This window comes from Raphanus sativus, chromosome 6 (assembly GCF_000801105.2).
Source record: "Raphanus sativus cultivar WK10039 chromosome 6, ASM80110v3, whole genome shotgun sequence".
Lineage (NCBI taxonomy): Eukaryota > Viridiplantae > Streptophyta > Magnoliopsida > Brassicales > Brassicaceae > Raphanus > Raphanus sativus.
The window spans coordinates 31,883,537-31,910,991 of record NC_079516.1 but is presented as its reverse complement, the minus strand read 5'-3'; the positions used below and the strand labels follow the sequence as shown (position 1 = coordinate 31,910,991).

General features: G+C 33.8%; 5 protein-coding genes and 1 long non-coding RNA gene across 7 annotated transcripts; 3 read left to right on the top strand and 3 right to left on the bottom strand.

The window, feature by feature from the left end:
* Positions 1-2,995: 2,995 nt before the first annotated feature.
* On the top strand, positions 2,996-6,022 carry LOC130496065 (U-box domain-containing protein 35-like). The gene has a single exon (XM_056987816.1). The coding sequence runs from the start codon at positions 4,750-4,752 to the stop codon at positions 5,791-5,793; it is 1,044 nt and encodes a 347-aa protein (XP_056843796.1). The 5' UTR covers positions 2,996-4,749; the 3' UTR covers positions 5,794-6,022.
* LOC108836963 (U-box domain-containing protein 51-like) lies at positions 3,229-4,583 on the top strand. The gene is made up of 7 exons (XM_056987260.1): positions 3,229-3,385; positions 3,458-3,555; positions 3,645-3,787; positions 3,847-4,062; positions 4,149-4,341; positions 4,417-4,467; positions 4,512-4,583. The coding sequence occupies exons 1-7, from the start codon at positions 3,229-3,231 to the stop codon at positions 4,581-4,583; spliced, it is 930 nt and encodes a 309-aa protein (XP_056843240.1).
* Positions 6,023-6,529: 507 nt separating the features above from the next.
* Positions 6,530-7,082, bottom strand: LOC130496389 (uncharacterized). Its single transcript, XR_008935503.1, has 2 exons — positions 6,752-7,082; positions 6,530-6,604 (listed from the first exon to the last, which is right to left on the bottom strand). It is a non-coding gene; the product is annotated as an uncharacterized LOC130496389 (long non-coding RNA).
* A 2,468-nt stretch (positions 7,083-9,550) lies between these two features.
* LOC108808405 (uncharacterized) lies at positions 9,551-10,291 on the bottom strand. Its single transcript, XM_018580560.1, has one exon. It carries the CDS (start codon positions 10,289-10,291, stop codon positions 9,551-9,553), a length of 741 nt encoding a protein of 246 aa, XP_018436062.1.
* An 8,469-nt stretch (positions 10,292-18,760) lies between these two features.
* LOC108811855 (telomere repeat-binding factor 4-like) lies at positions 18,761-20,671 on the top strand. The gene is made up of 6 exons (XM_018583961.2): positions 18,761-18,966; positions 19,292-19,512; positions 19,594-19,678; positions 19,769-19,876; positions 19,991-20,270; positions 20,387-20,671. The coding sequence occupies exons 1-6, from the start codon at positions 18,817-18,819 to the stop codon at positions 20,416-20,418; spliced, it is 876 nt and encodes a 291-aa protein (XP_018439463.1). The 5' UTR covers positions 18,761-18,816; the 3' UTR covers positions 20,419-20,671.
* Positions 20,672-20,988: 317 nt separating this feature from the next.
* Positions 20,989-26,590, bottom strand: LOC108811854 (probable phospholipid-transporting ATPase 4). 2 transcript variants are annotated; one of them, XM_018583960.2, is made up of 11 exons: positions 26,126-26,590; positions 23,876-25,735; positions 23,687-23,797; positions 23,321-23,597; positions 23,142-23,230; positions 22,968-23,052; positions 22,674-22,874; positions 22,458-22,583; positions 22,276-22,374; positions 22,014-22,205; positions 20,989-21,926 (listed from the first exon to the last, which is right to left on the bottom strand). In XM_018583960.2, the coding sequence occupies exons 2-11, from the start codon at positions 25,660-25,662 to the stop codon at positions 21,249-21,251; spliced, it is 3,645 nt and encodes a 1,214-aa protein (XP_018439462.1). In that variant the 5' UTR covers positions 25,663-25,735; positions 26,126-26,590; the 3' UTR covers positions 20,989-21,248. The 2 variants fall into 2 exon arrangements, with proteins under 2 accessions (XP_018439462.1, XP_018439461.1); XM_018583959.2 differs by having other exon boundaries at positions 22,674-22,883; positions 26,126-26,585.
* Between the last annotated feature and the right edge of the window lie 865 nt (positions 26,591-27,455).

The following is a 27,455-nucleotide window of genomic DNA, read 5'->3' as shown; positions in this document are numbered from 1 at the left end:
TAGATTCTTTTAAGGGTTATCGATTGATTCTTGCCTTGGTGATTAGGTCTTTGGAAACGAAACGATTGACGGAGGAGGAGATAGCTGCGGTGGCTAGAGAGAGCGCATCCCGATCGGCGTCCATGAGCCAGACGTCAAGGCCGTTCGTGGCGGCGAGCTGTGCGATTTTCTGAATCCATCTAACCAGCACCCACTACTCCGACACATCTCCCTCGGCGATCGCAGTTCTCTCGTAAACAACCATGAATCATAAGATTTTTAAGGATGCTTCTGATTGTAAATCTTCGACAAGTGAAAGGAGAAGGAAAGGTAAAGCACAATACAAACAACGTGGAGAATCAAAATGTTTTGATTGGTTTTTCAAAATTTTCATTTATTGACATGTCACTTTCATAGACTTCTAAAAGTCTGATGTGTCAATACCACGAGAAAACCTTGCTTCATTACTGTGTGGATTTACAAGATGCTGTAAACAAAACTAGATCATGACCTGCTCGACCGAGCGGGAGTCAATTTTTTTTTATCTTTGTTTTTACTAAATGTTATACATGATCGCAATGTGTATTAATATAAAATTTTGATAAATAACAATGTGTACTAATGTGTTTAAATAAGCAATGTGTTTAATTACTAAATTTGATTTTTAAATTTTATGATAACGTAAAGTAATTTTTTTCTATATTATTTAAAATACATAGTGCTATATATTTTGTATTTTCAACATTTATCATACAAAACTTACATTGGGTATTATTTATATGAAAATATATGTAACATAATATATTTATATATTATATAAACATATGCACACCCGCACGGGTTTTATTTTTAAAATGTATTTTATATTATTTAATTTTATGTAGTATCGAGTTTGTATATTCAATTTTGTGTTTAAAGAACAATATCAAAACTGTCTTTCGTATGTAAAAATAACATTTTGCAATCGCGAGTTGTGTCTTTTTATTGTAACACAAAATTTTATATAAAACTTATGTTTTTTTGTACATTACGAAATTTATTTTTTTTAAATAGTTATTACGTAATTTCAAAATGAATTTGATCTCTGAGGTCTAATATATTTTGTGTGTAATGGTTCAAAGCATTTTTGATATATATTATATTTCAGTTTGGTTTGTTTTTAGTATTACTGTATAAGTATAATACTATACAATATTACTATATTCTATACAATATATGAAGCTATGTGTTATTTGTTTTAGAAAGTAGATTAGGCCCAACATAGTTATAACAATAGTCATATTTTTATGTATGTGTCTATGACTTATCTACCTAATGTTATTCGTACTAATAAAATTAATATGGCCAATGAAAGTATACTGATCAATTTAAAATGAATTGTATAGGGTAATTATAGAACGATTAATATTTTTAGTATTCTTAGTATATATCTTATTTAAATCGACATGTAATAAATGTAAAAATCATATATGGAATATGGACAAAAAGAAGAACTGTATTTAAGGAAATACATCAATGCAAAGTTAGATTATGGTACATATTATATATAAAGAATGAGACATTTAGTTTAAATATTTGAGGTCTATCTTTAAAAATCCACCTAGAAGAAGTTGTAATATTCTTGTTTTAATAAGATAGACTAGATTTTGATCCGCGCTTTCAAAACGCGGGTTTATTTTCTTTTATTTTTTTTTAAATTGACAAACATTTAGTAAATGTCATATTTTCATATATTTGTTTTTTTATAAAAGACTTAAACTTTTTTATCTTTCTTTATCGTGTTTCATTTTAAATGAGTATAGGCATGAGCATAATATCCGGACCCGAAGAACCAATCAAAAACCGATCCGAAAATCAGGGTTCCGAACCGATCAGACCCGGGATAAATATCCGAATGAATTCTAAATTGATATATACGAAGAACCGATCCCGAACCCGACCCGAACCGAGAACTGAATGAGTACCCGAAGATATCCGAAATGTGAATATATATCTAAAAATATATGTTATAATTATATTTATAATTATTTTAATATTTTAAATTAATATTATAAGTTATCTATAGTAGTTATTTTCGGTACTTTTGAATATTTTTGGATAAAATATGATAGTTTGGATAAAAGTTTACCCAAAAAACTGTATAGAATGAATATTTTTGGTTACTTTTGAATTTGAACCGAATCGGATATTTTGGTTACTTTGAGTACAAATAACCGAACCCGTTTTAGATACTTTGATTATTTGGTTATTTTTCTGGTTCTTATGCATGAGAACCGAACTCACCCGGATCTGGAAAGACCCGATTCGAACCCAATCCGAAATTTTATAATACCCGAATAGGGTTTAATTTCAAAACCCGAAAAACCCGATACTCGAAAGAACCGATCCGTACCCGAATGAGTACACAAACGTCCAGGTCTAATAAGTATTTATGTTTAGAAAATTAAATTTTATCTTTTAATGAATTTAGTTGGTATAACTCTGATAAATTAATTTTATTATGTGGTTAATTTTTTAAATAAAAAAATTATAAACTTTTAATAAAGATTTATATTTTTCAATGAAAGAATTCCAATGAAAAAAATCAAATTTTTTTATGAATGCTTAAATTATATTAAAAAGAAAAAATATAATAATTAAGTGATTAATTTTTGTTCACTACACAAAATATTAAGAATGTTGAAAATAAACTATTTGAACTTGCAAAAAAAAATAAGAATTGGATCTGATTTCTTAATCGGCCCAAATGACCCAAGAGAAATCTGATGTGGGCAGTGAGCTGGATCCAAAAAAATGATCCAATATAGATTTGTTATTAATATTACTTAATTGCCCCTAATGAAATATGCAATGTTAGTTAAAGAAAGGATTGATTTAGGTAAAAAGCACAATAGGATCATGCTTTAATAGTATAGATATACAATTTACAAGATATGTGATGGAATTTTCCAAAAATAAATTGTAATGAGTAGTCAACTAAAATTGAAAACTCTTCTCTTTGTGTTTCTTCTTTGTTTCTCGGTTCTTTTTAGACCGTTAAGCGGTTGAAAAAATTCTAAGTTTAGCAAAGTGCAAACACCATTACAACTTATAAGCTTTAATTTGCTCAACAAAAAAAAAACAGTTCAAATATGTTTCATCTCTTCTGCTCTTCTCTTCTTAATTTCTTCATCGTTTGGTCTCCTTAATTCTTCTGAGAACACGTCTTTATATATTTTCTTTAGAAACAAGTTAAGACGAAACACAAGGATGGCTGCAAGAAGAATGCAAGGAACCGACAGCAAAGCGATTACTGCAATAGCCATTGATAAAGATAAGAACAGCCAACACGCTTTAAAGTGGGCCGTTGACAATATTGTCGGCCGTTCTCCAAACTGTATCCTTCTCCATGTTAAAACCAAATTGCGTAATGTCATCATCATCATCTCTGTCATCGATCAATGAACCAATCAATATAATGAAAAGGTCTTTTAAACAGGAATCGGCGCAGGAACGGACACAGAAGCAACACATGACAACCAAGAAGAGGCGCATGAGTTCTTTCTTCCCTTCAGAGGATTATGTGCTCGAAAAGGGGTCAGAGATCAATCTCTCTTTCTCTTCTGAGTCCTGACAACAATCGCATTTATAAGTCTGAGCTCATATATATATATGTTTTTAATCAGATTATAGCAAAGGAGGTGCTTCTTCACGATATTGACATTGCAAGTGCAATTGTTGACTACATCACCAACAACTCCATTGCAAATATAGTAATTGGAGCCTCTACGCGAAACTACTTCCTCAAGTACCCTATCTTTTCTCTCACGTAACCTGCCTCTAATATAAGTGAATGCTAAAACTCTTTGTGATGATGGTCTTAATCAGGAAGTTTAAGAGCGTAGATGTGCCAGCGTCTTTGCTTAAAACAACTCCAGATACATGTGCTGTCTTTATTGTGTCTAAAGAGAAGCTCGTAACAAGCAGATCAGCGAGTAGAGCTCAGACACCTCAACACACTCCCCAGCCTTCAAAACAACAAACTGTGCTCTCTATGTTATTCGATCTTGGCCCAACAAGCTCCAGTTACAGTGAATCCGGAAGGTACTTAACTCATCATGTTGCTCTGGGTGAATGAATATTGTTTTGCTTCACATAAATCATTGGATTTTTTTTTGCCATTCTTGCAGATCATCTCCTGCACTAAACGGAGATTTTTCTCCACCTACATATCAATACAAGTCGTGTGTTAATATGAGTTCTGCCTCAGAGTTCAGCAATAGACTCTCTCATAGCGGTCATAGTAGTGTATCAAATGCGAGTTTCTACAGCGTCCTAGGAAGATCAACCAATGGAGAAAGCTCCCACTCTTCCACATCCATGGTTAGTAGCGTTTCAAATCGATGTTATTGCCACGAAGTTGCCTGTCGTTTTGACATTTTCTTTCAAAATCTGCAGTGTGAGAGCAATATAACCGATGGAGAGGAGAGCAATATTACTGAACAACAGGTAAAAATGTAGATATGGTGTTTTTGAGTATGCCGAATGTCAAGTTTAAGATACTGATATGTTTGCGTGCCATGTGGATGAATATGCTCAGAATCAAAATCTTGAAGCAGAAGTGAGAAGATTGAGACTCGAACTACAACAATTTAATGTTTCCATGGGCAGAGTAACTGTAAGATACTTACAATCATGTGAGCAAACGACAATGTTTCCTTGGACTAATATCAGACACTGATTGAATGCTTGAAGCAGAAAACACAGGGTTCAATCCAAGCAACTAATAAAATGACAAAACAGCTTGAGGAAATGGAGAAGCAGAAGAGAAGACTTGTGGAGATGCAGGCCAGGTTCAAGGAACAGAAGATGGCCGATGGCGTAACCTACAAACGTTATAGCATCAGAGATGTGGAAGGTGCTACAAATGGATTTTCAGATGCTCTAAAGATTGGGGAAGGAGGTTATGGACCTGTGTATAAAGCTGTTATTGAAAACGCTTCTGTTGCCATCAAAATTTTGAAGTCAGATGTCTCACAAGGTCTGAAGCAGTTTCAACAAGAGGTTGAGGTTCTAAGTTGTATGAGACACCCTAACATGGTGATCCTCCTCGGTGCTTGTCCTGAGTATGGCTGCCTTGTGTATGAGTATATGGAAAATGGAACACTAGAAGACCGTCTCTTGTGCAAAGACAATACTCCACCACTATCTTGGAGGGCACGGTTCAGAATCGCTGCTGAGATTGCCACAGGGCTTCTTTTCCTTCACCAGGCCAAACCTGAGCCACTAGTGCATCGAGATCTGAAGCCAGCAAACATACTGCTAGACAGATATATGATTAGCAAAATCAGTGACGTCGGTTTAGCTCGGTTGGTGCCTCCCGCTGTTGCTGATAGCTTCACTCAATACCACATGACTGCTGCAGCCGGTACATTTTGTTACATTGACCCTGAGTACCAGCAAACGGGGATGCTTGGAGTGAAGTCTGACTTGTACTCGTTCGGTGTGGTGCTTCTGCAAATCCTCACAGCCATGCCGGCAATGGCTTTAAGCCATCGAGTAGAGAAATCGATTGAGAAAAGGAGACTCAGAGAGGTTTTGGATCCAAAAATATCAGACTGGCCTGAAGAAGAAACAATGGTGCTAGCTCAATTAGCTTTGCAGTGCTGCGAGCTGCGGAGAAAAGACAGACATGATCTTGCTACCATTTTGTTGCCTGCACTTAGCAGGCTAAGGGAGATTGCAACAGAAGAACATGAAGTACATAACTCCAATAGAACATTTCCTATTTCAGTTGCTCACAATTCGATTCCTCTTTCCCCAATATCTTCCTAACATGTTGGTTTCTTAGAACCTGCAATAACAGATTTCTCATCTTTGATTCTTGTGTCTTTGTTTCAATTGTTTTATCTGCTATGTAGACAGAGGATGGCTATCTATGAGATCCGAAATTCCATCCCATACCTCCTACAAGAAGAAGGCGATCACAGTGATCATAAAAACAAGCCAATGCGTAGGAAGTTGTTATTGGTCTTTTAAAGGTTTGTGCTCCATTGAAAGTTCATTGTTGATCTCCCATAGTGTCAAGGTTCATATCTTGTATAAAAATTATAGAAAAGAAAAACACTTTGGGTCTAACTGGTGACCATCTCGGGAATAGTAGGAACAAAAAGGAAAAGAATTGATGGGAATAAAGTTATGGGAATGATGAGGAACGGTTATTCCATATCAAATTTAGTGAGGAATAAATTTGTTCTTTAATTCTTTACAATAAAAGGCATATCAAAGATAGTGAGATGCAAGTAATTACACAGAAGAATCTTCTCAAAAGCATAATATATATATATATATATATATATAGAAAGAGAGAGAAAAAAACTGATGGAACTACTACAAGATTAATGTCAGCTGACAAGGAACTTTGTCAATTCAAGACAACTTGACCTTATAGAGATGATACACGATAGGCAAAATATTTGAACATTGGGAGAAAAAAGCACAAGTTCACAACAGATCATGAAAAAAATGTTGTGGAAATAGTTACTTGGAGAAACAACTCCAGAGAGCGAGGTTACAAAGATGAGTACCTCTAGGATTCGGATAATGTGTAATGTCTGATACACGTTCAATAAAGAGATCCCAAGACCTAGAGATGAAAAACAACATTCCTCAATGAATCAACCTAATAACAATATACACATTTTGTGGACGTGAAAAAAGAGGTTAAGACATGTAACAAAGGCTATAACATGATCATAAGAAAGAACTCATAGAGATTCAAAATAACACACACCCCACGCGCTACCTTAAACACAGCTCCAGTTCCCAAACCAGTCCACTCATTGTCCCTATCCGTTCAGGACCCTGTTGATCTGATTCAGCTTAGTCGTGTCTTCATACACCGGAGATAATCGAGCTGTAGCTCCGGCTACAGAGCCATCGAGGTAACTGGTACCTGTGTAGAAGGTGAGATTCTCTCCTCAAGATCCACGCTGACTCTTCCGTGAAGAGGTACTTAGCGTTGATGGGTACCTCCTTGTTTTGGTAACGGCGCTAGCTTTCGTCGGAGTAAATTTATATATGGGGCTATGTTAATTTGAATTTGACTCCTTATACAGTATGCATCGTAGATTGAAAAACTTACCAAAAGAACGACTTTATAGATAGTGATAGATCTTCACAAAACATTTTGACATGATAAGGCATATATTCCACAAATAACTACACCGAAAGTGTTTGTCTTGTGTGTAGTTGTAAATATTTCAAATATTTATAGGGCTCTTTAAATTTTGTGTTAATTGGAATTTGAGGTCTAACGTTCTGTTTATGACAATTTAAACCGAAAACCTTTGCGGTTTTTATTAATTCTCCATATCTAATCTATTAAATTTGAAGTGCAAATAAGAATTAATCCTTAAGATTACAATTTATTTACAACTAGATATGTTGCAACGGGGTTTTTGATGTTTTAATTTAATAAAGAACATAAAGTAATAATAATTTTATTATAATTTTATGATTGATTTGCATATGTTGTGTGAGATTTATTTTATAACTAAAAAAATTACATAAGTTCAAGTTAAAATTTGTATTTTATAATCATGATACATAGATGAATTTTATTTATTTATTTAATAGATAGTTTTATGCAAAATTTATTAAATAATTTATGTATTGTTGAATTTTCTAAAATATTTTTGTTTAATATTTTTTTAAGTTGTCTGGTTCTTCAAAGTTGATAATCAATATGATGGCAATTATATATTTAAAATGTGACTTGTTCTAATATATCTCATAATTAAAAGAATATATACTAAGATAATAACCAAAAAAAAATTTTTAAAAATTAATTATTAATATTATTTAATAGTCATTTTCCATTTTTGAAACCCTAACCAAAAGATAATTGCAAAAGATTATTTGATCACAATTTGTTTTCTAATATTGTGATATGTGTTTTAAATATGTAATGACCAAAAATATATGTACCATTAAAATAAAATAAACGAAGTTTGAAACAACTAATTTTAGAAATTATTTAATGTTAAAAAAACAATTTTAAAATTATTTAATAGTAACTTGTAGAAATTTTCCTTTTTCAATTAACAGACAAAAAAAAACAGATTTGAAAAATAATTTATTTAATAATAATTTTATTTTTCTAAAATCTTAATGAAATCTTATCATAAAAACTATATCGAGCCTAGTTTTTCAAAATTAATAGTTAACATGATTGTGACACATGACAATTATATATTTAAAAATGTGATATGAGTTAAACTATCTCATAAATAAATAAATATATACTAAGATAACAAAAATAGTTTCTGTTAATAATTTATCATAAATATTATTTAATAGTAATTTCTATTTTTAAAGTTTTAAGAAAAATATAATTGCAAAATAATATTTTACGATATTTTTCTTTTTAATATTATGAAATTTGTTATAATATTTTATGATTAAAAATATATATACTACGAAACTATAAATTAATTTCTAAAAATATTTCATAATTATTAAATATTATATTTAAATTTTAAAATATTTAGTAGTAATTTTAAGATAATTTCTATTTTAAAAATCCTTTAGAAAAATATTTTTATAATAGTCTATTTAATAATAGTTTAATTTTTTAATTAACATATTCTTTTTTATTTACTCTAGTTTTTAATGCACATTTTTATCCTAAATTTTGTTAAAGTAATGTCATTTACTAAATTATCTTTTTCTCTATCTTCTTTTTTCGTAATTTTCATCTCTTTTGAACATATTATTTCTAATACATTTTATTAACATAAAACTAAAAACTATCAAATATTCATATTGTTGATACAAGATATTTTATGGAGCAGTGAATACATTAGAATGTAAGGTTTCCAGTTTCTAAAGTAAATAAAAAATTGTCAAAATACTATATTTATATTATTACTTTTCATATTTACACAAACCACTATTATATTTTCACTTTTAAAAAGAAAAAAAAACATTTATAATCCTAAAATTAACATCGACAAAATTAAATTAAGGTTAACTAATCTAAACTTAAGGTTTAGGTTTAATATTTTTACATATATTAAATGATATATGAAGTCTTTAAGATAGTAATAATTATTTTAAGTAACAACATTTGCATTAATAAACAAATATTTTTTTAGAGTGATAATTATTACAGTTAATAATAGTTTAATTTTTTAATTAAAATATTATTTTTCTATTTACTCTAGTTTTTAATGTATATTTTTATCCTAAATTTTGTTAAAGTAATGTCATGTAGTAAATTATATTTTTCTCTATCTTCTTTTCTTTCATAATTTTCATCTTTTTAACATTTTTTTTCCAATACATGTTTTTAACATAAAACTAAAAACTATCAAATATTCATGTTTTTTTTTTGATGAAATGTTAAATTTATTGATCACTCTGAAAAAGAATCATATGTACAAATAAATTGTTCGTATAGAACTAATACTACCAGAGAGCTATCAAAATAAAAATTAGTGGGCACTGAACCATCTACACATCAGACCTCGGAGATGTGGCTTCGAACGGTACTTGAGAGATGTAATCATGTTCTTAATGGTCTTATCAATCACTCAGCAACCTGATCCACTGACTTCACCCTACCCGTGTGCCGCCGGTCATTACGCTCTCTCCAAACAAAATATATTGTGACCTGTAACACCAGCCTCAACAGAATAAAAGTAAGTTTATCATAGCTTCGCGTCATCAAGCACGAGATAGTTTCCTCCCAGTCTGGGTCCGGATCAATGCCAAGAAGGTTCCCCACTACTCTGATCCACAAAGTGAAAGTAAACGGGCACGCAAAGAATAAGTGGTCACGTGTCTCATCTGGCTCACCACAGAATATACAAACCTGCGGTTGTCCCCATTGACTGGTTATATGGCCTGTTGCAAGTCTGTCTCTCACAGCAAGCCACGTAATGAAACTATACCGTGGAACTCCTTCAGAAAACCAAAATAACTTGTGCCATTGTACCTCCGTCTTGTGCTCCCGAATCAAGTGCCATGTTTCAGCTGCTACAAATCTCTCAATATAAGAATTCTCCCCACATTTCCAAGATAGACCATCTGCTTCAGTACCAACTAGACTGAGAGGGAAATCTTTGATATCTCGAGCTAACTCTTGAATGCGCTGATCGCGACAATTTCGGAATCTCCAGTCTCCATCTACAAAGACATCACAAATCCTCGCATTACGCCGAACGCCAAGTTTTTGTGTTCCAATGTCACCTGTGACCTCAATTAGTCTTCCCCGAGGGTGCCATAGATCTGTCCAGAAACGCACGGTACAGCCATCCCTTATATCCATTTTGATAAATTCCTTCGCTAGTGATTTAAGCTTTAGCAGCTTCCGCCAAACCCAAGAGCCTAATCATGTTTATTTTGCGTCCCAGAAAGTTTCACCCCTAAGCAAGTAACGGTGCGTCCACACACTCCATAACGACTTGGAACAAGAGAACAGACGCCAAATGAGCTTCAACATGAACACTGTACTCACCTCCTTAACTCGTCGAATACCCAGTCCCCCTTCCGTAGTCGGACAGCACACCTCCTCCCACGCCACTTTGGCTTTTGATGTATCATTTGGGTTTCCACTCCATAAGAAAGCAGAGCACATGCTCTCCACCTCATCCATACACGCTTAGGGAAGACAGAAAGCGGCACACCAGAAGTTTGTCATACTTGCTATAACCGACTTTATGAGAAGTAAGCGCCCTGCATATGACAGAGCTTTGCTGGTCCAAGAGAGAAACCTGCTTCTGATCTTCGTAAGTAACGGCTCATAATCACTTCTTGACATTATCTTTGATGTAAGAGGCAGACCAATAATATTTAATGGGTAACGCAGAGACTGACAGGCCCACTTCGACTGCAGCTTGCTCAAGTAGAGCTTTCCCACGGCCTGCAGCAAATACTGAAGACTTCGCAACATTTATTCTCAGACCAGACATGTTCCCAAACTCCTCGAACACCAGCAAAGAATTACGCAAGGAAGAGGGGGTACCATCAGTGAATATTACAATGTCGTCGGCGAAACTCAAGTGAGATAGGTTTACCTCTTTGCAGTGAGGATGATAACCAATAGGTCCAGCAGTGGCTGCTTTGTTGAGAAGCTTTGAGAGAACGTTACTGATAATGACATAGAGGTAAGGAGAGAGGGAGCACCCCTGTCGAATACCTCTGCTACTAGAGAAAAAACCCTCAAGTTCCCCATTAACTGAGACTGAGAAAGCCGCTGTGTCTATACACCTCATAATCCAAGTGACAAAGAGGTCCGGGTACTTCATCGCACGCAAAGTGTCTTCAATAAATGACCAACTCACAGTGTCAAAAGCTTTCGAGATGTCCAGTTTAAGTGTTGCCCTTGATGAAACCTGCGGTTTATGGTAGTCCTTTACTAGTTCAGTAGCTAGCAGCACATTTTTCCAAGAGAAGACGGCCTTCCACAAATGCACACTGATTTAACTCGATGGCTGCAGGGAGAGTGGCCTTGAGTCTAATGGCTAGAATCTTTGAGATGACCTTGTAGATCACACTACAGCACGCAATCGGACGGAAATCTGACATAAATTCAGCATCAGTAGTTTTTGGAACCAGAGAGAGCAGAGTAGCATTAATACTTCTGGGCATGAAACCATACGTAAAGAAAGACTGCACAGCCGTAACAAAATCCTTCGCAATCACCGGCCAAGCAGCCTTATAAAATTCCATGGGGAAACCATCAGGACCCGACGCTTTGTTACAGGGCATGGCGAAGAGAACCTCTTTAATCTCGGAAGCCTGGACAGGCCTCATTAGCATACCTGCATCCTCACTTGAACAATGATAATCAATAAGCTCAGACAGAACTTCCTGCGGTACCCGTTCGCTGTTAGGATTTGATCCGTTTAAGAAATTCTCAAAGTGAGAAGCAGCCTCATGCTTGATGTCAGGGAGAGAGGTAAGGATCCTGCCATCAGCTGTAACTATTTTCCGAATAGTATTTCTCACATTCCTGCTTTGAGTGACCCGATGAAAAAATCTCGAGTTCCTATCACCTAGTCCCAGCCACTGGACCCTTGATTTCTGATAGTAAAACTGCTCCTCCACTCCAGAGATATGGTGCCAATGCTCCCAAGCATCTGATGCAGCCTCAAATGTGGACGTCTGTGGATTCTGCATTGCCTCAGTTTGCTTCGCACAGAGATCTTCATAGGCTGCTTTAACACGGCCTGGCAAGTCACCAAACATGTCTCTATTTAGACTTCTCATCTCCACTTTTAACGCCTTTAGCTTATCGTGGAAACGTCTGAGCGCTGAACGTGAGGGGAACAGTGGCTCAGTTTCGTTCCAGACACGAGAAACAACTTCTAGAAATCGAGGGTGAGAGGCGACATGGTTAAAGAATTTAAACGGCTTCATATTAGTCTGTGATGCTTCCCTCAGCTGTGTGTGCATACGCATATGATCCGATACTCCCCCAGACTCAAACGTAGTGAACGAGTGCGGTAAAGAATTGATCCAACATGAGTTGACCATAACCCTATCAAGCTTTTTGCTTATCGGGTTTTCATCTTGACAGTTTGTCCATGTGAAAGAAGGGCCGACACTAGCAAGATCCATCATGTCGCACTTGTGTCCCGCATTCTGAAATTCCTGAATAGCACTAAGATCAGACCGCATAGCCATGGCTCGAGAATGCTCCTGCACAGACATAGCCACATTAAAATCACCATGCATGATCCAAGAATTATTATTTCCTACCACCGACCCACTGATCATCTCCATTTCACGCCAAAGTTCCCTTCTCTCAATTGCACAGTTAGATGCATAGACAAAAGAGGCCAAGAAAGTGTCGCCCGAGCCTTTATATTTAACCCAAACAGAGATCATTTGAGCACTGACCAGAACCGGAAAAACTTCTACCTCTGCTGACCAAACAACCCAAATCCTTCCCAATCTATGATGCGAGTAATTGTGTAAATAACTCCACCCCGGAAAAGTTCCATCAAAAACCTTCTGAAAATTCTCCACCTTCACTTTTGTTTCTAACAAACACCCAAAAGACAGTTTTGCCGCTGTAACCCAATGTTTGACTGTCCTATGTTTGCGTGGCTTATTGAACCCACGCATGTTCCAAGCAAATATAGACGATATCATAGCTTCCGATAGGAAGCTTTCTTCGTAGCGTTAGACCCCTTCTGCTGATGAGTAACTGCCTGAACTAGACCCCTTGAGTTGACAATCGTCTTCTTTGAACCTCTCCCTTTGTTGCGGAGGGAGCTGCCTTGTCGCGGGGGAGAAGCAGTCCCAGTACTAACTGCCAGAGCATTCGACGCGAAGGCTCCAGAAGGCGCAAGAGGTGGTAGATTCGAACTCACTGGCTGTGCGAGTTTACTTCCATCATCATCTACCTCTTTCGCAGAGACTTCATCATTGTCGTCATCCTCTATCTCTCCCTCCTCTCGCAAGTCTTGCAGCACTTGAAACCCATTTGGTGATAAGCACCCATCAGTGTTGTCATCCAACTGTTTTATCTCCAACCCATTGTTTTTACCTGAGACAACATCCCACTTATCCCCTGCTGAATCCGCTTGAGAAACAGTCCTCTCCTGCTCCTCCATGTTTACCGGAGGAGAGATCCTTGACAAATTCTTTTCACCTGAAACCGATTCTAGCTCAGCCATCAGTTTCGTCATAATTATAGCACCAGAAGTCTCTGGTACCTCCTTCGAAGAGAATCCCTCTAACACAACAGACTCATTTATCTTTCCATCATCAACTGCCGTCTGAATTTGAACAACAGGCTTCTCCTTTGGTACTGTGCAGTTTTGGTCAGAGTGCCCCCATCGTGTTTGGTATCAGTAAACTCAAATTCACTAAGATTACATCTTTGTGAGATCGTCAATAAAGTACCAAGGGTATTTTTAGAGTCTACCGAATCAGTATAGCTATCCTTCTTCTGACACAGCAACGCAATTTGAATTAGTATAGAAATGAAGTGTTAGATAATTTATTTCGTTTTTTTCTTGCTTGTCGATGTATAACCATGTCCCACTTCTTCAAATTTCTGTATCTGTAATCTATAAGGGCTTTGATCCTTTATTTGTTTTGGACTAGAAAATAAACTAAAGATTAGATAAAATGAAAATTCAAGAGGGTGGTTTCTAATTCTAATAATTCATTAAGGAAATTCTCATATTGTCCCAAGTCAATTGAATCCAAAACCCATCAATTTCATTTTTGTTGCATATGCATAATTGCAGAAGAGATTTTTTTGTAATGATAATGTGACCCCCCCCTTTTTTTCTTTTTATTTCATTTTATTTTAAGGAATTAATTTCCAGTAACAAGAAAAGGAAGAATAGTTTTGGATCAATTCAAAAGAACAACAAATAATAAAAAAATAATAATACTAAATCTTTGGAATGCGTGCATTGTTTTGTTGTATTCAATTCAAAGGTTTTTTCTTTCTTTAACTAACTACAAAGATGATGGGTTTTTCACTCTATTTTCTATATAATATCCAAAGAAAAAAACCTAAAACCTAGAAAGGAAACGATAAGAGAAATTGCTAATTACAAGTTTTAAAAATCTCGTTAAAATAAATAACTATTTTTAAAAATAAATATTCATGTTGTTGATATATATATTTTATGGATCAGTGAATACATCAAAATGTAAAGTTTCCAATTTCTAAAGTAAAGAAAAAAATTGTCAAAATACTACATTTATATTATTACTTTTCATATTTACACTAACTACTATTATATTTTCACTTTTTAAAAGGAAAAAGCCATTTATAATTCTAGAATTAACACTGATAAAAAAAATTAAGATTAACTAATCTAACCTTAAGGTTTAGGTTTAATATTTTTACATATATTAAATGATATATGAAGTCTTTAATATAGTAATAATTATTTAAAGCAACAACATTTGCATGAATAAACCAATAATTACAAAAGAAATCAACATGAGTTTATAAGAAGAAAAGAACATGCGAAGATCAGGATACATAACCGTACCTTATATTTTTCTTGAATCAATAATTATACTTGGTGATCAAATATGAGGAAGTTTAGTTATATATATATATATATATATATATTTTTTTTTGTCATCGACTTTTACAGACTCAAACAGACTCTGTAAACCAAAACGGTAGCTCTGCATTCATGTGCACAACAAAGGTAGTTATATATATATATATATATATATATATATATATATATATATATGAATAATTGTAATTCTTTTTGGTTTATGATATTTTTAATTAGAATTTGAATAAAAGAAATTAACGTTATATAGTCTTTTTACATTTTTGGTCTAAATTTTTCTAAAAAAAATAATTACTATCAAATACTTCTTGACAGTGTTATATTTCTTTAAAGTTATATTTTCTTCATGATTTGAATAAAATAAAATTAACATTAAGCAATTTTTTGGTTTAAGATTTTTAAAAAGAATAATTACGATTATATATATTTTACATTTATTTTTTATTTATGATTTTAGAAAAGGAAAATTAGTATTAAATACTGTACAAACTAATTTTAGTTTAAAACACATGTTACAATATTTAACTTTTAATTTCATGTGTCGCAATCATGTTAATTAGTAACTTTGAAAAACCAAGTTTTATTGGTCTAATTTTTTTTTTCAAAAAATACAATTACTATCAAATATTTCTTGACCGTTTTTATTTTAATTCTTTATAGTTATCTTTTCTTCATGATTTCAATAAAGGAAATTAATATTAAGCAATATTTTTTTACAATTTTTTGGTTTAATATTTTAAAAAAGGAAAATTACGATTAAATATTTTTTACATTTATTTTTTCTTAATGATTTTAGAAAAGGAAAATTAGTGTTAAATATTGTACAAATTGATTTTATTTTAAAACATATGTCACAATCTTAAACTTTTAATTGATATGTGTCGTGGTCTTGTTAATTACTAAATTTAAAGAATCAAGCTTTATAAAATAAAATATTTTTTTTTGTTTAGAAATCTGAAAAAGGATAAATTCTGAAAAAATAATATTAAATTAATTTAACTATTAAATATTTTTTATAATTATATTATTCAAAATTCGTTTTTGTTATATAAGTCCAAATATTTTTAATCATTATATACTTAAACACATGTAAAAATATTAGAAGAAAAATTATTATCAGATAATTTTTTACAATAATCTTTTGTTTAGAATTTTTAAAAATTATTGTACTATATATCTATATATATATTTTTTTTTATTATGAAATAGTTTAACACATATCACGATTTTAAATATATAACTGTCATGTGTCACAATCATGTTAATTAAAAATTTTGGAAAACCAAGCTCTATATAATCTTAATTGTAAATATTTTTTTTATAATTCTTAAAAAGGAAAAATTCTGAAAAATTAATATTAAACAATTTTTAACTATTAAAAGATATTTACAATTAGATTATTCAAAATTCGTTTTTATTATATAAGTACATATATTTTTAATCATTATATATTTAAACACATGTAAAAATATTAGAAGGAAAATTACTATCAAATAATCTACAATTAGATTATTCAAATTTCGTTTTTATTATATAAGTACATATATTTTTAATCATTACATTTTTAAACACATGTAAAAATATTAGAAAACAAAATTTTAAACACATGTAAAAATATTAGAAAGAAAATTACTATCAAATAATCTTTTACAATTATCTTTTGTTTAGAATTTTAAAAATAGAAAATTACTATTAATAATATTTATAATAACTTTTTTAATTATGAGATAAATTAACACATGTCACAATCTTAAAGTTTTAATTGCCTTTTGTTGTGATCATGTTAATTAGTAACTTTCAAAAACCAAATTTGATATAATAAGACCTTATGCCACTGAAACAATTAATAAACTTATTTTAAACATTTAATGTAATTTCCTTATTTATTTAAAATAAAATATATTACTTCTTATAATCTAGCTAACCAATAAATTTAACATATATTGATATTCAGCGAAAATTTATAATATTTTCAATATTAATATTACATATTTATAAAACTGTTTATATATGCTTTTAAGTGTTGTATGTTTCTCATATACTATGTGTTTTCTTGCACCATATGCAGAAATAAAAGTTTTAAAATTTAAATTATATTTAAATAAATTTTAATTTTAATTATATGTAGAAACTAATATACAATGAATAAATTTTTATTTAATCTTTAATTTAATAATATTTATGTATATATTTCAAATTATAATCTTGGAGCTACTTTTTATTTGGGTTAAAATATATTAAATCAAATGCTCTATAAAATTAAGAGAAAACTTTGTTAGATAATATAATATAATTTCCAAAACAGAAATCTAAATAATATTTCTAAAATTTTTAATATTAAAAATAAATATATTTATTATTTTTAATATTAAAATAAAAATATGAGTTGTTAATATATTTTCTTAATTAAGCCAAAATAAATATTTATATAGAAAGTTAATATTAATGATGATATATGAATTTGTAGCCATTGCCATATTTTTAAAAAATCTTACCAAAACTATAAAGTTCTATAAGGAAAACTGTAAATGTCACAATTAAATTAATGTTGTGTCATACTTTTTGTAAGCTATGTCATATTTTGTTGTTGAAATTAGACGTGATGATGACATTTGTCAAAATCACTTCACAAATAATGTTTAGGTATTTTCAATATAAACTAAGCTAAGAGACACATAAATGTGAAAAATAAAAAATAATTTTCCACAAAATATTTGTCTTGGAAAGTTAATGTGTTAGTATACACAAACATATTAAGTGGTTAAATTTATAAATAAATACAATATAAAAATGGTCTACGTAGTAAAATATTTAGTCATCATTTTCATTAGTTTAACATTTAAATACAATATAAACAACTGAGACATTTATAAATATTTATAATCTTTCTATTATTTATAGCTAAATCATAGTATTATATAATACATTGAAGGTTGCTCATTCTGGATATTGGTTCGGTCGGTTCAGTTTTTTGGTTTTTTTTGTTTATAAAAAATAACTACCGTATTAAAACCATATTTACTTGGGTTTGGTTCGATTTATGTGCCGTCGATTTTTTGTTTATTCAGTTTTATACCAAAAACCATAAATGTATTTAGTTTCTTATAAAGTTTTGTGAATTTTATGTCGGCTTTAATATAACACGAAAATATTTTGGTTTTCAAATAGACTATTTTTTCCTTTACTATTTAAATAATTTGTAAACATATTAAGTTAATATTAGTAATAGTTTATAGAATAAAATATGAAAATTAGTAATCCATAATACTACTAACTAACTAAATATTAGCACACATATTTGACAACAAAACAAATTATCTTTTGTTTCATTTGATAAAAAAAACTTTTAACTTAAAATAAAATATTAAGTTACTAAAATCTACATTTTAAATATGAAGATCATATCTATAAAATAAATTATGTATATTATTAATTATAGTATATAGTATAGTATAATTATACTATTATATTTTAATTGATTGGTTTATTTATTTTATTTGGTTTGATTGGTTTATATACCAAATCATATATATAAACATCAATTTCTTATCAATAACATACATTCGTTATGTCTAGTATTTACCAATTCTAAACTATTTTTCTATTAGGTTCGGTTTGATTTTAATTAATTTGATAAATTCCGTGTTGCCAGATTAAATATAAAACTTACTAAAAAGAAGCACTTTTGTGGATTGAGATAAATACATCATCATCTTCACACAAATATTTGTTTAAACATAAAAAGAAAAGGATTTGTTGTTTGGATTGGTGGGAAGAAGGGAGCGGAGAGATGGGAAACCAGAAGCTTAAATGGACGGAGGAGGAGGAGGAGGCGTTGCTCGCCGGCGTTGAGAAGCATGGTCCCGGAAAGTGGAAGCATATCCTCCGAGATCCTCAATTCGCTCATCCGCTCTCTAATCGCTCCAACATCGACCTCAAGGTTCTCTTCTTTCTTTCAGTTTCTTTGTGCAAAAGTTTCTCTAATTGCTCTGTTTATGCAATCAATACCAATGATAGTCTTGAACTTTAGTTCCTAGTTGAAAGATTGAGACTTGGGAAGAGTTTTGGATTTGAGGTTTCTAGACTCTGTTTTAGTTAAGTGAATATATTGTTTTCTCTGTTTCTTCTGTAGCATTTGAGATTCTGAGAGAAGGTCTTCAACTCGAGCTGGTTGATTCATACTATATGACACTATCAAGTCCAAGAAACGCTCTGCAACTCGTTAGTCTTTATCAACAAGAATCTTATGTTTTATTTTCTCTTAGGATAAATGGCGTAACTTGAGTGTTCCCCCTGACATTCAAGGCTCAAATGATAAGGTACGGACACCCAAAATCAAAGCCGCCGCTTTGAATCTAGCTGCCGCCGCCACCACTACTTCCATCCCTTCTCCAGTTGCTCCCCCCCTTCCCCGTACTGGATCTTCTGACTTGAATCTTGATGATTGTTGGAATACTATGATGGTCGATGCAAAGAATGCTCCCAGGTTTGTTCTTTTTTTTAATTTTTTTTATTCTTCTTTGAGTCTACTAGCATTCCTGATGACTTGAGCCATTGTTTTATTAAGGTATGATGGGATGATATTCGAAGCTCTTTCAGCATTGACGGATCCTAATGGATCTGATGTCACTGCGATTTTTAACTTCATCGAGGTTAGGCATATTTTTTTCCATTCCCTTTATCATCGGTTATTATTGTCATAGCACCTTAACTTTTCTATAATGGTCTGGTTTTGTGTATAGCAAGAAAAACATCAAATGCCAGCAACTTTTAAAAGGGTCTTGGGTTCAAGATTAAGGAGGCTTGCTGCTCAGGGCAAAATTGAAAAGGTTAACCAGTTGAAAGCAGGAGTAAGTCTTCTTTTGAACAAGAGCGCAAAACTTTTTACTTTTCTTTCCATCTGTCTTGTTGGGTTTCCTCATTCCTGCTTTTTTTGGTATGTATTGGTACCAATGCAACATCAGACGCAGAACTTCTATAAGATGAATGGTAATAGCTTCTCGGGAATGAGAACGCCAGTTGTAGCCAGACCTAAAGAGGCGAATGTGAAACCCCGTCAACAAGTACCCACGGTTTCCCAGGGGAAGGTTAATCACGCATCAGGAACCGCAGCTTTTAAGCTCGTGGAGGTTGAAAAAAAATTGGAAATGGTCAAAGCAGCTGCAGCGGAGATAGATAAGATGATACAACTGACAGAAAAAGCTGAGACTATTCTACTACTAGCGGAAGAGTTGCACGAAGCATGTAAATCTCATTCTTTCATAAAAAGCAATGACACTAATCTCAGTGTTGTTCTTCCATCTTGAAAAATATTTAGGATTTTTTGGTGTCTGACGTTTTCAGATTTTGTTTTGTTGCAGGTTCTCAGGGAAAGATTGTGGAACTGAACTGAGGTTGATGGAACAAAAGAAGCAGGAAGCACAGTGTTTTGGTAAATATATACTAATAGTATAATAGGCTATTAGCTCTTGCATTCTTTTTGTTTCGTATGATATCAACTTAGGAGGAATGGTTTGCACAAATAACTTTTGAAGTTCTTTCATTTACTAATAAAAGAAAAATAGGTAGTTGAGGGTAATTAGCCAAAAACAGAAAATGTATTGTATGGCTTGGAAAGTACAGTATTAAACTCTTTTTTTTTTCTCTGTCTGATGTTTTTTCCTTTCAATCACATACAATTAGTATGAGTGAAACGTATTTAACAGTCTTAGGCTTACAACTAACCGAGAACCAAGAGCATGCGAGTTTGCATCTTAGGCATTATCAGTTTTGTGTTTAAAAATGTTTCAGAAAAAAACAAGTAGCTGTTAATAACATTATTAATAATTCAATCAAAAGATTGCATTTGGTTGTTATCAACTGTTTCTAAACATCGTCTGAATCAGCAATAACATTGGGAAGATGTGTTTCTGTCACAAACAACCTTTAGGTTTGCTGTCAGAACAGTGAGAAAGAACTTGAGAGTGGAACAAAAAGAACATCCTTTTTGGGTGTTGCAATCTTGTCCTAAGTATACACACAACACAAAAACCTATGTATAATTCTGATTCAGAAAAAGTTACAAACATCAGTCAGCTATATAAAATCCTTTAGTTTCTTCCATGTCATACACACAAGAGCATCAAGAGCTGTCTCCAGTCTGAATCAAAATCCAGCGCCCACCTTGGTGGAAGAACCTGATACTGTGGAATAAATGAGGGTTTGCTGTGGAAGCCCCAGAAGCTAGACTGATCTTGGGGACATTGTATCTTGAGCTGAACAGTTGGACTGTTTCTTGTTGAGTTTTGAACGTAGATGTCTGATTTTGGCGTCAACTCTAGCTGTGAACCCGATCTTTGTCTTCTCCCGTGCTTTGTTACGCTCCCGTGTCCACATCCTTCTATCCTCCAAGTCTCTCTTGTAGTATTTGATCTCTTGAATGATGTGATGATCCATCGGATTCAAGAATCTCTGGAAGGATATGTGGGCGAAGTAAGGTAGAACTGTGGTCACTGTGACCAAAAATGTGGATATCCAATATATGGGAGCAGGGGCAAGAATCTCAGCCAGAATTCTATAAATGTTGCCTGAAAGACTTGGAGGCATCATTCCATAGAGCGCTACAAAGAGATACCACAAACCAATGCTTCCCCAGATCAAGACGTGTTGGATCCAAGTGAAGTGGCTCATCGTTAAAGCGATTTGCACATTCACAGCCCAGATGATGCAAGTAAACATGGTAGTACCAACAGCATCCATGTCAGCGGTTTGACCACTGACTCTGAAAGCTTGCTCATAAATGACTCCTATGTTGAGGAAGAATATTGCAAGAGAGGAGTAGACGCCATTTCCCATCCAGCCAAGTATTCTATACCAATCAAAGAAGAGATTCTTCTTCCCTTGTTGGTATAACGCAGGAAACTGCAGAACAGAGAAAGAGTTTCTTGTGGTGAGTGAGAGATTCAGATTCCCACAGCAGATTAAAAAAAATAAAAAATTAAACCTTACCTGTAAGCAGATCTCAGAGGAAACATCTTGCTCAAAGACTCCAAGGGCAATCACTGGCAATGAGGTAAGGACAACGTTGAAGAGTAATAGGTAGTAGTCATTATACACTGATTGCCCAGAAAACCCAGTGAATGCCTCAAAATAGAAGAGTGTGAGACCAAACGCTATGTTTTTGTAGAAGAAATAACATATCTGGATGCAGAACAATGTAAGTTAGAAACCAAAGAAGAGTAGAATAGGACATCTTGTAAACATATATTACCATCTGAGCTATTCTTTTATAGCACCAGTGTCCGTGAACAACGAGTAACCTTTCCAGAAACCTGAACTGGGCAATAGAAAAATCGCTTGCCATAACAGCCTGCCAGAGCAATTGATAATCAGACAATTGCTACAAGTTGGGACATTCTATTAAAAATTAAAAGAAAAATCAAATTAACTAACCTGCATTCCTTCGACTCCACTAATGCCAACACCAATGTCAGCTTCTTGAATCATTCCAACATCATTTGCACCATCACCTATTGCCAATGTAGTTTTCCCAGTTCCCTCTTTAACTAACCTTGTTACCTTGTATCGGAATAAACAAAAATTAGATGCAAAAAAAGGGAACACATGAAGCCGACATGTTCAGATAGAAGAAGAGTGGAAATTAAATACCAGAGCTTTCTGCTTGGGAGACACACGACAGCATATGACTGACGCACAATCAACAGCCAAAGCAAGAAACTGAAACTTCATATCATCCTCCAACGCATACGTTAGAGTTTTCCCGTCAATGATCAAAGCAAATGCAGCATGTGGATCTTTCTCTAGCTTCACCATTTGTACAGCTTTTGTGAGCTGGTTCAAGATATTCTCCTTCACAGCCTGATTGCATCAACAAACATATCTTAGAGATATTACTCTACAATAGGGGGTTTCTCATGTGAAATCATCTTATCCCCACCATACCTTTGAATCTTGGGATCCTCCCTCTGAGTTCATCACAGTTATACATATCTGTTTCATGCCTTGCCTAAGTAAACTACATGAATATCTGCAGCTCAAAACAAAAGAGTAAGTTGGTCAAACAACTTCAAACATAAATGAATCCACTTCAATATATATGGTAGTAGTCGTTCTAACCCGATGTTGATTGCTGTTTCCATCTTATCCCCGGTTAAAACCCACAATTTGAGGCCAGCTTGGGCAAGTTTGTCTATGCATTGGGGGACCTAAAGACAAAAAAGAAACTCAGTTTTACATAAACAAGATGAAGGAGATGAAGAATTAAAGGTGTCTTGTCTGATATATGCATCATATACCCCTTTCTGGAGTTTATCCTCCACAGCAGTTGCACCTACAAGAATAAGGTCCTTTTCGATCATATCTGAAATCTTCTCAAGCAACTCATCTCTGTCAGATCCTATAGAAGTTTTAGCCTTGTGAAACTCAGCGTTCCAAGCTGAATATTCTTCCTCGTCAAGCTTTCTGTATGAAAGGGCAAGAGTACGAAGTCCAGCTTCTCCATACTCATTTAAATGCTTAGTGGTAGGTCCCAAGTATGTTTTCCCATTCTTAGCCAGTCGTTCAAAAATGATACTGCAAACATTTTATAAGAACTGCTTGAAAATTTATATGACAACACAAACGGAATGTATTTTTTTTTTTTTTGAAGTATTTCATCAAACCTGTCAGCTCCTTTGCATAGCAGAAGAATCTGCCCTTCCTCGTCACGTACAACTACTGACATCCTCTTCCTTTTGCTAGTGAAATCCAACAGATTCAGAATTTTATACTCCCTGCATTGTTTCTAATACATGTTCAGGATGTGTGCTTAAAAAACCAATAATCAAAGAAACTAAAGATAAAATTCTCACCTTTCAATGGTTTGCCCTGAAGAAGATAACCTTTCATGAACATAAACACTTGATTGGGTTCTCTTAAAGAACTCAAAACCAAACTCACTCGCAGCAGTAAGAAAAGAAGCTTCATCTGGTGACTCTGCCTCATACGTGTACTTGCCAGTCTCCTCGTTAAGCTCGGGAATAGCTGTGTGACAAATAGCTAATATCCGAAAGAAGAGCAAAACGTCATTAGCATGTGGCTCCCTCAGCCAGTTCCCATTCATCAGCCGAACATCCTCAAAACCAAACCCTTTTATAGGGACTCTAGGAGTCATCACCTCACCCTCATGATTACTACTGCTACTCTCTACCTCAATCTCTTGAACACTCATCCTTGGAGTAGTTGCCCTACTGTGATCGTCAAGATCAACAGCCATTTGCTGTGCAGCAGCAACTTCCACCTCGCTGGAACGCACTCCATAGGAAGTGCCAGCGATTGAGCATTTCAGAAAATCCATCTGATTACAAGTCAAAGTTCCAGTTTTATCAGAAAGGATAGTGTCAACCTGTCCTAGCTCTTCGTTCAGATTCGATGTGCGTGCATGTGCTGGAACCCCACTCTCACTGTCATACATATGCAAATCTTTATTGATGAACGTCGCTTGCAAGACTTTCACAACCTCAATGGAGACGTAAAGCGAGATCGGTATCAAATATCCGTAAAGCAACAGAGCAGTGATCAGATGCACAACTCCAGCGTACACAGGATTGCTAGGATTGGTTAAATTCTCAGGCTCATCAGGTCTTAAGTACCACATCTTCGGCATGTGGAACTTTGTCTCCCAAGCAAAACCTGATGAACTTATGCAAGAGATCAATATAAGTAGGACGAGAAGCGTGTAGATGATATAGTCCATTGTCTTTTCGATTCTGCTCCTTTTTGAAGGCGAGCTTGTTGAGTTCTGCATCACTTTAGTATCATGCCCTGTGAACACCACCACTCCGTAAACGTAAGGTGTGTTCCTAAGCTTTGAATCTCTCAACAGAATCTGACTCGGATCCAAAGGGAATATCTGCCTGTCATACTCAAGATTGCCAACAAATGTGTAAAGACTCGGGTTGGGATCCTCGCATCTTATAGTCCCAGTGAAGTCTTTAAAAGATTCATCATCATCCAGAGACAATGTCACCTCCAAGGACCTCTTCACTTTCAAGTTCGTCTCCCCATCTAAATTCATAGTCTCCACATAGCAAATCCCATCCTCATAACTCGACGACAACAAGAGCAAGTCAGCAGGGAAGAAACCGTCCTTCTCCACTTTAACAATGTCCCCAACACTGATCTTCTTCCACTTCTTGCGACGAAACTCGCCGTCACGCTTATGAACCAAAGCTTTCCTGGCATTGATCTTAACGTCTTGCATAAACCTACTCCAGTCCTCGAGCGCCTCTTTCAACATACTAAGCCCCACGACGAACACCAGTGGAGCAATCATGCTCCATTTGTTGAACGGGGAGAGAGGAAACACGGAGAGGATGGCAGCTACCAAGAAGTAGAAATTGGCAGCGCGGTGAAACTGTTCGTAGAGGGATTTGGGAAAGAAAGTGATCAGGTTGTACCTAGTGGTGGAGACGTAGTTAGAACGGTACCTCAGAGGCTTCTTCTTGTGCATATGAGGCTGGTTACAGTGTACAGTTCTGCTAAAACCTGGACCTTGGATGGGGTGTGGATCTTGACCTTCGTCTGCGCTTGGCCTTAGACATCCAAATGTGTATATGTTGCTTAGTCTCAGCTTTGACCTTCTTCTACCTCTTGCCATATCCCTCAAACAACAAAACTTTTATCAACAACTCTTCTTCTTCATCAAGAATCTGAATTGTGCTCAGATTGGTCTGTACTTAAAAAAAAAATACAAGAATTAGATTAAAGTTTCTATCTTTGAACGAAAATATTTATATTTATGAAAGGGGGAAAAAAATAAAAATTGGTCAGATCTAACGGACGAAATTGAATCAGATTAACATTTTGGATTTCAAATCTGCCAAGAGACTCGGAAAAGGAAAATAAAAAAAAATGGAACTTATAAATCCAAACGCATTTTTTTTTATTACAAGGATTCGATGAATCTATGGAAATTCCGACAGAGAAGGATTCGAGCAATGAGTTAAGAAAAAAAGAAAAGTAAAGATCTTCAAACCCCAGCAACAAGTCAACTACAACATAAGGGACTAATGAAACTAGAGAGATCTTGGTCGGAGAAGACAGCTAAATCTGGGAATTACCGTGTAGAGAGAGACAAAACCGGCTGTTCAGCAAGAAGCTGAGAACTTGACGTCAATGGCAGATCAAGTCACGACAAAAGAAGCAGCTCTCTCTCTCTCTCTTGTTCTTTCTTGCTCACACACACACACAGCAGGAATCTGAACGAGTGCAAGGATCTTTCCTTGTTGCTTCTTCCTCGTCTGCTTCGTCTTCTCTTTTCTTTTTTGAATACTTCTTTTCTTTTTTGAATACTTCTTCTCTTTCCCTATGATCTCCAATTAACTTCAACGATTAACGATAACAATAATTTTCTACTTTCTTGTTTATTTCTCTACATTATTATTATTTTGTAGATGCACTCTCATTAATCTATTTATAAAAAGTCATCACTGAATTTCAAAACTAAATAATTATGAACAAATTGTTAATTTAGCTGAAAGTTTAATACCATTTGTAGAGAATATATTTATGTAAATGGACTGGTCGTATTATTTTCATTGAATGGATCACTCTTTGATTTGGTCAAACAAAACAAACACTTCTTCCACTCCATTTTTGTTTACGAATTAAGATAGAAAACGTTGATTTATTTTAATTTTAATCTTAATTTTAATAATTCCATAAGTGCCGACAACTCCTAATTAACGGTGGATTAATGTAAGTAGCCTTGAAAATTAAGTAAAAAAACTCTTTTTCTTATACGGAGCGAGATCGCGGGAGTGGGGAGTGGACTGAACCAATACGCACCGTTTTATATTTTTAAATCACCCCCTTTAAAGTAGGGTTGGGCATTTCGGTTTAATTTCGGGTTCGGTTTGGGTTCGGTTTGGGTTCGGTTTGGTTTGGATAATTTGGGTTTTATAAAACTCAAACCAATTAAAACCAAAGTATCTTTGGTTTGGGTTCGGTTTGGGTTTAATTCGGTTCGGTTCAATTCGGTTTGGTTTAGATTTAGTTCGGTTTACATTATTATGGTCTAGAAAACCATAAACGTGATCATATAATAATATTGAAATTGACATTACAATGCCTAGCTAAGATGAGATGTGGGTACGGTTATGGTATGCATAGGTCGATATCCATTCCAGTTTTGAGAGTTTAATTCTTGTTAAGTTCTTTAAAAAAAAATTGAAAATCATATAATTGATTCTTTTTTTTTGAACGGCAATCAGATAACTGATTTGAATGTCATATTTTGAATGTTTATGCGCACATCGATACACTTTTATAACTAAATATATGGTCTTCTTTCTTCTTTCTGGTCCCGAATATATTTTTTCTTTTATGGAATTATATGAAAGCATGACGATAGATTGAGACATGACATTGCCTGGTGTGACATCCAAACAG

Coding starts and splice junctions, on each gene's coding strand:
- LOC108836963 (XM_056987260.1), top strand. CDS start 3,229: ATGGCTGCAAGAAGAATGCAAGGAACCGACAGCAAAGCGATTACTGCA. Junction 3,386..3,457: donor CCATGTTAAAACCAAATTGC/GTAATGTCATCA, acceptor TCTTTTAAACAG/GAATCGGCGCAGGAACGGAC. Junction 3,556..3,644: donor GATTATGTGCTCGAAAAGGG/GTCAGAGATCAA, acceptor GTTTTTAATCAG/ATTATAGCAAAGGAGGTGCT.
- LOC130496065 (XM_056987816.1), top strand. CDS start 4,750: ATGACAAAACAGCTTGAGGAAATGGAGAAGCAGAAGAGAAGACTTGTG.
- LOC108808405 (XM_018580560.1), bottom strand. CDS start 10,291: ATGGATATAAGGGATGGCTGTACCGTGCGTTTCTGGACAGATCTATGG.
- LOC108811855 (XM_018583961.2), top strand. CDS start 18,817: ATGGGAAACCAGAAGCTTAAATGGACGGAGGAGGAGGAGGAGGCGTTG. Junction 18,967..19,291: donor GCTCCAACATCGACCTCAAG/GTTCTCTTCTTT, acceptor ATTTTCTCTTAG/GATAAATGGCGTAACTTGAG. Junction 20,271..20,386: donor GGAAGAGTTGCACGAAGCAT/GTAAATCTCATT, acceptor GTTTTGTTGCAG/GTTCTCAGGGAAAGATTGTG.
- LOC108811854 (XM_018583959.2), bottom strand. CDS start 25,662: ATGGCAAGAGGTAGAAGAAGGTCAAAGCTGAGACTAAGCAACATATAC. Junction 22,584..22,673: donor CTCCCAAGCAGAAAGCTCTG/GTATTTAATTTC, acceptor TTCCGATACAAG/GTAACAAGGTTAGTTAAAGA. Junction 22,206..22,275: donor ATAAAAGAATAGCTCAGATG/GTAATATATGTT, acceptor TTCTGCATCCAG/ATATGTTATTTCTTCTACAA.